The sequence below is a fragment of the Lonchura striata genome, chromosome 20, assembly GCF_046129695.1.
Source record: "Lonchura striata isolate bLonStr1 chromosome 20, bLonStr1.mat, whole genome shotgun sequence".
NCBI lineage: Eukaryota > Metazoa > Chordata > Aves > Passeriformes > Estrildidae > Lonchura > Lonchura striata.
The window spans coordinates 11,143,338-11,152,842 of record NC_134622.1 but is presented as its reverse complement, the minus strand read 5'-3'; the positions used below and the strand labels follow the sequence as shown (position 1 = coordinate 11,152,842).

The 9,505-nt window shown below is 52.3% G+C and overlaps 1 protein-coding gene across 2 annotated transcripts in view; it reads right to left on the bottom strand.

Moving 5' to 3' along the window:
- Nucleotides 1–217: 217 nt before the first annotated feature.
- KSR1 (kinase suppressor of ras 1) overlaps nt 218–9,505 on the bottom strand; it is a 51,011-nt gene continuing 41,723 nt past the window's right edge. The window contains exons 11-20 of one of the 2 annotated variants that reach the window (XM_021533041.1): nt 9,426–9,467; nt 8,838–8,892; nt 8,111–8,156; nt 7,622–8,001; nt 7,441–7,537; nt 7,058–7,191; nt 6,524–6,655; nt 6,117–6,252; nt 5,666–5,799; nt 218–2,775 (exon numbers count right to left, since the gene is read on the bottom strand). In XM_021533041.1, coding sequence (XP_021388716.1) covers nt 2,697–2,775; nt 5,666–5,799; nt 6,117–6,252; nt 6,524–6,655; nt 7,058–7,191; nt 7,441–7,537; nt 7,622–8,001; nt 8,111–8,156; nt 8,838–8,892; nt 9,426–9,467 — 1,235 coding nt within the window. In that variant the 3' untranslated portion in view covers nt 218–2,696. The remainder of the gene's footprint in view (nt 2,776–5,665; nt 5,800–6,116; nt 6,253–6,523; nt 6,656–7,057; nt 7,192–7,440; nt 7,538–7,621; nt 8,002–8,110; nt 8,157–8,837; nt 8,893–9,425; nt 9,468–9,505) is intronic. The other variant, XM_077787602.1, reaches the window with a different exon arrangement.

Here is a 9,505-nt window from a genome sequence, read left to right as displayed (position 1 = left end):
ACAGGGGCTCTGCCTGCCCCAGTAACCCTGCTGGGGGCCAGGGCTGGAGCTGCTGCCTTGTCTGGGAGGAGCAGGCTGACCTGTGAGGATGAAGCTGGACGTGGTGTGCCCAGCTCTCCCAGATCCTGCTCCAGCAGTTCATTTGTAGCCTGGGGGGTTTCCGTGGGAGTCTGCTCCTGCTCTGGGTCAGCTACAAGTCAGTGGGACTCAGTAACACTCGCTTTATCCAGACCAAAGATTTATTCACTGAAAAGATTCCTACATATCCAGAATTCCAGTAGCATAGAGTGCACTCTTTTTTTCTTTTTTGTTGGTTGCATAAACTAATACAGAAACTGTTCTTAATTCTAACAATTTGTAATTAATTTAATAGTAATTCTGGAAGACACTCAGTTCATAGAAAATATAAAAAAAATTTTGTACTGTACAAAGTTTACATCACATTTGAAAAGAAAACATGTCCATGTTCACCATGTTACAACCATTTACATTCACTACTGACATGTGGCTCCTGTAGCAGCATTGCACAGCATTGTCACATTGACAGCTCCACCGGGGTGGGACATGACACAAACACAACCCAGGGACTTGGCTTGGTGTGTGGGGCCAGGACAGCTCCGTGGCCCCAGGCTCTGTGCCCAGAGCCCCACCGGGCTCAGCCGGGTGCCCCTGGCTGGCCAAAACAAAAACCACCCTGCAGACACTGCCGGGCTCTCCTCTGGCTGCACTGGGGCAGAGAATGAGCTTTGTTTTCAAGGGCAATTTATGGGTGTCCCACACACCAGCCAGGTCAGGCTGGATTCCAATCCCATCTCCTCATTAAGGGCAGACTATGAACAAGCCCCTGTGCCAGGACTGGGGCACATCCCGCAGTGTCCAGCATCCTACCAGGGCAAGGCAGGGCACAAAGGGCTCCACACGCAGGGCCTGACCTGCACGGGAGGGACCAAGGGTCACAGTCTGTGCTTGCAAGGAGCCAGGGCCCTGCACAGCCGGGCCACTGACCCCACACAGAATGTTCTGGGTGTCCCAGCTCTCAGGGCCTCTTTATGCACCCAAAATCTGAATGAGGAGCACCCCAAGGCCACTGCTGCCTTGACACTGACTGAGCTAAGGGCCAGTCTGCATCCAGCAGCTGCAGCAGCTCCTGCCCTACCCTCCCTCAGGCAGGAAGCCCACACAGGGTTCCAGCCCAGGGGCAGCACCTTTTTTCCCTGCTTTGGGTTTGTGTTGTGCTGCTCTTAATTAAGCAGCACTTGGGGGAGAAGAACTTCTGCTTCAGGCTGCTGACACACAGGTAGTGAGAACAGCAGAGCCCAAGGGAGACAGGGGATCAGGACAGCACTGCAGTGCCTGGCCACGCCAAACCCATTTCTCTTTTTCATCTGAAACACATTTGAAAAGTCTTTGTCAACACTTTTAAGAGGCTACAACAGACTTGCACACATGACCGAGGCTCTCTGCTCAGCAGAACTTGGGTTTTGTGCCACTTAGTTCCTCACACAAGGCAGCCAAACTGAGGGCTGGTGCTTTGCCGGCTCACAGAGATCTGGGAGCTCCCCCTGAGCCTTGGGGATGATGGTGGGGAATGGGGAGCCTCTGATAATGGGGCCTGCAATTGATTTCCAAGGGGGATGTTGCATCTGTCACCTCCATAACCTCCACACTGCACTGGAGGAGGGGGTGGGTTTTGGTTTTAAAACTAACCTCTGAAGCAAATTTGAGGTGTCTGGGTCAGGCAGAACCTCCAGGCCCAGGTACTGCCTTCTTGGTTACAAGATTTGTTATTCTTAAAGGTTTTTTTCCCTCATAGCAACTGCTTTGGTCCTATGTTTTTCAAACAAAGAACTTGCAAGCTCAAACGTGGCCAGCTGTAGGCAGTGGCAACACTCTGTGTATGTGCGTGCAGGGACTCTGAAGCTCTGTGCATCAAGGCCTTGGTTTAATGCATTATTTAGGGACAGCTTTTCCCTTGTCCTGTTTCTCTTGCCTTTCCCTGCACTCAAACTTATGTCTGAACTTCAAAAGAAGAATTTGGTCCCTATGCAAAGCTGTGGACAAATCATGAGTTTATTTTTTAAGGCCAGCAATTCTTAATTCCTCTGGGATTGTACGGGGAAGCAGGTTTTAGTGTGAGTTCTGTGGAGAAGAGCACTTGAGTCATTAACTGAGAGCCAGCTCCCATGGCCAGACACTCTACCTGCAGCAGCTCTGTTCTGGTAGCCAAATGCAGGGAGACCCAGAGGTGGAGCAGCCCTGCTGAAACAATGGGTGGTTTGGGCAAGTGCCAGTGCAGCAGGCTGGGCTCTGCCTTCAGGAGAGAGCTGGCCTCTGGAAGGCAAACACCTCACAGGAGCCACGTCACTGTGCCACGGCCAGGGGACCCCGCTCTGAGGGCAGAGTGGCTCCTACTGACCACGGACACAAGGAGCAACCAGGAACAGCTCAGCTCTTTCTCAGTGCTATTTGAGAATGGCTGTAGTTCAACTTGATTCACTGTTTATTATGTTTAAAAAAATAGAGTTCACACAAAAGTATCATGTAAACATTGTTTAAATAGCTGCTGGTGCTCAGGCAGGACACGGGGCTGAGCTGATGGTCTTCAGTGGGGCCGCACCAGCCTCGGCGCGGGCAGCCAGGGAGGGTCTCTGGTGCTCGTGGGAGCAGGCAGCCAGCACGGTCACACTGACACCGGGCTACAGCTTTGGGTTACTCGGTTCCAGGATTCCCAAGCCAAATCTTTCAAAACGCAGGACAACTTTGCTACTGTTAATGCTGCAGAGAGTGGGAGGGAGAGGAGAAGGGAGGGGAAACAGTTACTGATGATTCATTTACAAAGCTACCGCCCTACCACAGGAGCTGAAATGAGCTTGGTTCTGCTCTCGCATCACTTCAGCTCACCCAAGAGATGCCCAAGTAATTCAGCGGCAAACACATGATGTTATTCATTCAAACCTTATCAGTGGGGAGAAACTGCACAATCTGATTTGCCCAAGGGGGAGGAGCAGGAAGTTCTCCCAGGTCTCTACCATGGGTAGAAGCCTGACACTGGTTTTCAGTGGGCACTTGCTTCTCTTGAAGTAGAAGGGAAGGAAAAACTGACAGAAATTTCATTGTAAGAGAAAGGGGAGTTTTGACAAGGTACATGAACAGGTTAAGAAACCCCAACAGAACAAACCCAAAACCATTTGCTCCTCTCCAGGCTCTACAGACATATAAAGGGGTCTCTCCCCTTGCTCTCACACTGCTGGCAGAGCCAGAAGCACTTTCAGCTCAGAGCTTTTCTTAGGAGGCTCAGGGAATGATGTGGGAGCTTGTCCTCAGACAGCAGAAACCCCCTTGGTGTGTGCTCTCCTCTGTCCCTGTCCTCTCCCCTCTGAACCAGTGAAAAAAGACCTTTTCTAGAAGGCACATGTTTGCTGTGGTAGCTGTGACTCTGCCAAGGGTGCACACTGAGTCCTTCTGCTGACCAGGGATGTAAACAGAAGCAAACCATACCATTCCAAGCTCTGGATCTGCAAGGGGAGGAGCTGAAGGGTGCTCTTGCTTTCCTCCTCTTTTACACGGCTTTGTAGCTGATCCCAGCTGACCCACGTGGGCCTGCTCTGGACACTGCCCCAGACACTGCCCAGCCTGGTTCTCAGTGGGCAAAGGCCCCTCAGCTGCTCCAAGCAGAGCAAGGCCCATCCTTCTTTCCACTCAGAACTGACCCTGGCTCCAGTGCTGGCTCTGTGCCTGAGGGAGACCCGGCCTGGCCTCAGCCCCTGCTGGTTTGCAGCGCCAGTGCTGTGGCAGTGTCCCTGTCCACCGCAGCCACAGAGCTCCAGCACTGGGACTCGGCCCCGGAGGGGCTGCGGGCCCTGCAGGACACGCAGCACTCAGGACAGCCCGGAGCTGCAGGCGGGACAGCCCGGAGCTGCACTCGGGACAGCCCGGAGCTGCAGGCGGGACAGCCCGGAGCTGCAGGCGGGACAGCCCGGAGCTGCAGGCGGGACAGCCCGGAGCAGCACTCGGGACAGCCCGGAGCAGCACTCGGGACAGCCCGGAGCTGCAGGCGGGACAGCCCGGAGCAGCACTCGGGACAGCCCGGAGCAGCACTCGGGACAGCCCGGAGCTGCAGGCGGGACAGCCCGGAGCTGCAGGTGGGACAGCCCGGAGCTGCAGGCGGGACAGCCCGGAGCTGCAGGCGGGACAGCCCGGAGCTGCACTCGGGACAGCCCGGAGCTGCAGGCGGGACAGCCCGGAGCTGCAGGTGGGACAGCCCGGAGCTGCAGGCGGGACAGCCCGGAGCTGCAGGCGGGACAGCCCGGAGCTGCACTCGGGACAGCCCGGAGCTGCAGGCGGGACAGCCCGGAGCTGCAGGCGGGACAACCCTGAGCTGCAGGCGGGACAGCCCGGAGCTGCACTCGGGACAGCCGGCCCTGCCTGGGTGTGCACCTGGTCAGTCAGAGCGGGTCCCCGCGCCCGTCCCGAGGAGTCGCAGCTGCTGGGCGCCCCGGGGCAGAGCAGCCGTGTTAGCCAGGAAGGTCCCGCAGACAGGAGTGGTTATTGAAGCTACAGCCCACACCAAGCGAAAGGCAGCGAGAAGAACTCGGATAAAGTGTTGATTATGTCCATGGGTTAATTTCGTGGTTTGTTTTGGCTTTTTTAATGGAAGGTGATTGTCCAAGTTGCCAGTTAGGATACGACACATGGAAGCATGCAAGGTGGAGCCCGTTATTGCACCAGTAGCTACAACCTACAAAGAAATACGAGAGGGAAGGGAAAAAGACACCATGAGAGTTAGTTTTCTGTTATTTAAAGCAAGCCCTTGAGAACTACACACTGTACAGCTTCGACCAGGCTGCAGCAGGGGTTAGTGCAGTGCTGTGAAAGGATCTGGTGAGGAGGGGGAGAGCTCCACTGCTCAGTGCATGTTCTTTTTGTGAAGGTGAGGCCAGAGTCTGGGAGAAGCTCTCTGCCAGTTTAAAGTTGTTGGACATCACTGGTGTGTCAAGGATCCAGTACAAATGGGGGGGAATTTGCACAGGAGAAGTGGCAGAATTTTCAACCAAAACTCCAAAGCCCCCACACCCAGCCTAGACTAAACTGCCACAACAGTTCCTGTATCAAGAGTTTGGGTGGTTCTGATCAGGTGTTGCAGGAAGAGGGTGAAGGATTATAGGAAGGGAAGGGATGGGTTAAAATCAGAACAAAGAGAAAGTAAATATGAGCAGTTCAGGAGATGAAAAGAAACACTGAGCCAAGGACATGGTGAATGGGCACTGGGCACAGATATATCTGTGGCCTCAAACCCATGCAGTCTGAACCACTCCAGAGGGAAACAGTGCCCTGTTCTTGGGTCCCTCCTTTGCCATTACCAGCACAGAGGAAGTTCCAACCAGCTTGGGGTCAGTGTGGACCCTTCCCAATGCTGTTGTGGATATTCTCTGACACCAAACAGGGGGATCAGTCAGCTGCTGGAGGGAGGTGAATGTGGTAAGGTAGGAAATGAACTGTCTGAGGCTCATGGCTTAGACACATCATTTCCCAGGAACTAGAGAAGCAGAGGAGCAGTGCTCCCACCCTGTCAGGTCTGACAGCCCCAGGAAAGCAAATAAAGGTCAGAAATGATCAGTTAGCAAATTTCATGGCATCAGTGTTGTGACCAGCAGCAGGTACTCACTCAGCAGACTTCCAGAAGTGCCCTGGGTGGGAGAGCCGGCGGTTCAGTTTTGGCAGTTTTTCAAGCATTTCCATGAGGACAGTGAAGCTGGGCCGCTCGCTGAGGTCAAAGGCCCAGCAGGCCGAGAGGATTTCCTGCAGAGGACAGTGGTGGTTCATTATCTCTGCTCATGGGTCAATGCGCAAACCAGAAAAGTGTCTGAGCTCTGGGATGTGTGTGCGGCCAGGCAGACACTGCTCACAGAGGGCCTGGACACTGTCAGAACCCAAGAGTGTCCCGTGCTGGGGATGTTCATTCCTGCACCACAGTTATGGGCACAGGCTTAACCTGGTCTCCCACTCTCTTCTCTGTCCTGCCCTTTCTGTTTCGAGTTATGAATATAGTAACTCTCTTGAAGCGCCCCGCTCTCCCTGACAAACAGCTGAGGGACTCCTGCAGCTGAGGTACTCACATTGACCTCTTTGCCCAGGCTGACAGTGGCAAGGACTTGTCTGACTCCCTCGCCGCTGCCGATCTGCCAGATGAGAGCCTCTGCAGGCTGGGTCCTGAACGGCCACTCCCGTGCCTGGAGCTCGTACCACACGGTCCTGCAATACCAACAGATGTGTCAGGCCTCTGCCTGCTCCTGGCAAAGTACCCAATGCTGGCACTGTCCCAGCTGCTTCAGCTGAGCTCTGGCAGATGCCCAAGGCTGTGCAGCAAACCCCTTCCAGCCATGACTTTTGGAATAGGTGAGGAAAATGTGTCCCAGCTGGAATCCTGAGTCTGAGAGAAGGGGAACACTGACTGGAAGGCTTAGACCAGTAGCCAGTCTCACTTAGCAAGCTCTCATGGTACTCCTGGGTGTTCCTTTCTTACCCAAAGGCATAGATATCTGCAGCTTTGGAGAAAGGCAGCTTGTCTTCATCTTTCCCTGGGGCCATCTCACGGACAATCTCAGGGGCCAGGTAGCACAACCAGTCATGAGGCAGCTTCAGTTCATTCTCCCTCCTGAGTCCAAAAGAAAGAAGCAGGACTAGAACATTGGTGTGGAGGCCATATCTGTGCTGCACCTGATGCTTTGGCTTTATTTACTCCAATGTTTTTGCTGATGTTTTGTTTCTAATTTTCTTGCCATGTTAACAAATAGGCACATGTCAGCCTGACACCCACAGCTCCTTCCTGGGCTTAAGGTCTGTTTGTTCTGTGCTCCGAGTCTTAATCCAAACTCTCTAGCTGTGTTACTGCAACTGTAGGAAGAACTCTGCTCAGAAGGAAAACAAAGCAAACATGCACAGTGCAAACTAAGTGTGTACTAAACCATGGATGCTTCTTGTGCGCTGCAGGAAACGTTTCCCTATTTGACCATTTGTCATTCCAGATGTGGAACCAAGCACTGAAACCTCCACTTACCTTCCTTCCTGAACCACGCCCGAAATTCCAAATAATCCAAAGTCAGTGATCACAACTTTCCCATTGTCATAGAAGACATTTTTGGATTTCAGATCCTTATGTACAATCCCCTTTGCGTGGAGATACCCCATGCCCTGGGAAACACAGCAGAGATGGAAATGTTTTTGGGGTTTTATTATTTCCAAGCATACTCTCCTCTCTAACACATTTCCCCTTCTTAACTCCAGTGTCAAGGATTAGTAGTAACTGGGGGCAGGGCCCCTGTGGGACTTGTGCAGGAAGGTGTAGGGAGAGGCTGAGGGAGCAGCTCCCAGTCCCATGTGCAGCTCTGAGCTCTGGCTGAGGCCCTACCCAGTGGCCCCCTTGGCATAAGAAGCCCTTACCTTAATGATCTCCTGTGCTATCTGCCTGGTTTTGTTGATGTCCAGGGAGATCTTGGGGTCCCTCACAAAGGAGTGCAGCGTCCTTCCTTTGCAGAAGCTACAGGAAATGTTTATATATGAGAACACTAGCTAACTCTACAATACATATCTAGTAGAGCTAATAGAAAGATCTCTCTCTCACCTGGTAATGATTGCTAAGTGAGGGGGGTTCATGCAGGCTCCCATGAACAGCACCACGTTCTCATGCCGGGTCTGCCTGTAGTTCATCACCTCCTTCTTGAAAAGCTTGAGATGATCCTGGTTGTTGCCGTCGATCTCCAGCAGCCTGATGGCCACCTCCCCATGCCACTTGCCCTTGTAGACCTTGCCCCAGCGGCCCTGGCCGATGGGGTCCCCCAGCTGGATCTGCTCGAAGGGGATGTCCCACTCCTGCAGGTACACGCTGGTCTGGCTGGGTTTGCGGTAGATCATCCCCTGCAGGTGCGGCCGCCGGTTGGGCAAATCTTCCACCTCGTCCTCATCGTCCTCGGGCTCTGACTTACTGGCCTCTGGTTCCTCCACCTGTGCACAGCAAGGGGAGGGAAAGGCGTGCTCGCAGTCCCTCGGGGTGGCAGAGCAGCCCAGCAGCACAGCTGCTCCAGAGACCAGCGGGCCAAACCAGCAAACCCACCTGTGCTTCCCGTGCGCCTCGGCCCGCGCCCGGCTGCTGGGCAGCGCTGCAACAGAAGCAGTGAAAACAACGTCTGACATCGCTGCAATGGGGGCCTCTGCTGCCCTCAGGGAGCAGAAGCAGCCAATGCAGAACAGATCCTGACAGTTACAGAGGTCAGAGAAGATACAGCTCCCGCTCCATGGAAAAGAGAAGGACTCTAAGCTCACTTTGGCAAATGAGGGACAAAGACTTAGAAGTAAGTCTTGATAATTAAGTGGCAGGAATTGATTTGGCAGTGGCATGGCTCTGTTACTACACTGTGTTCCAGGAATAGATGCTCCCATTCCTACCCCTGAAACACCTGCAGTGGAGCAGCTGGCAATGCAGGCTGGAAGCTTTTCCATGCCCTGCAATTGGGATCCTGAAAGAGCTGTTTGCTTGCAGCTCAGTGTGCTAGTGTGCTGTGCCCTTCAAGTGACAGAACTCCAAATTCTGCTTCATCTGACCCTTCATACAACCAGGACTAGATATTAAAGGCTTGGACTCCTTAGTGTGCCATTTAGAGTTAAGTGTCATATCCAGCTTTATAAAGCTGGCAATACCAGTATCACCCTCACTGACTAAAGTTACCCTGGGAATTCTCAGGTGTTAAATCTGGTTTTGGCCATAACACAGTACTTCTGGGCTGACTTGAGGATTACCAGGTAAAAGCTGTGAAAATGAATGGATTTAAAACTATACTTACTTAGTGTCTGCAGCAGTTTCTGGAAGCTGTGCTGTTTGTGCAGGACTGGGAATTTCTGGGAAAGCAGAAACAGTTATGGTACAACTTCTACTTCAATCTCCTATAGACTGAAAGTTTTAACACTGCAATAGCAACTATTTTCTTCTTATTTAGGAACTAAAAACTCAACCACAGACAAAGTGATTTTATACTTTTACTGATTTAAAACTCTGCTCATCTCTCCTATGCCTGCATATTGGCTGAGCCCAGTCGTCTTCCATTTACCCCACCTATCTCTAAAGTCCTTTTGACTAGGCACGAAGCCATAATAGTGGAACTTTTCAAAGGAGGATGTGAATAGAATCCACAGCAGGAAACGGATTTTCTGTAGCTAAATATTCAAAGTTCCATCTCAATACATAAGTCACATTAGTACCTCAGATTAGGGGAGAGAGGCCTGAGTACACACTGAAATAAGAGAAAGTCTGGATTGTTTTAGACAGGCTTTTTAAAGCAGAATGATTGTTCTTGGGCAGGATGCAGAGGTTTACAAGCAAGTTATGTTTTGGCAGTAGACGTTGGTTAGTAGAATTAAAACAATCAACTCACCTGGGAAGATAAACTGTTGTCTATGCTGAAGGTAGTAGGCAGCTTTTTAATTAATTGGGGTTTTGTAAAAAAGGAACAGC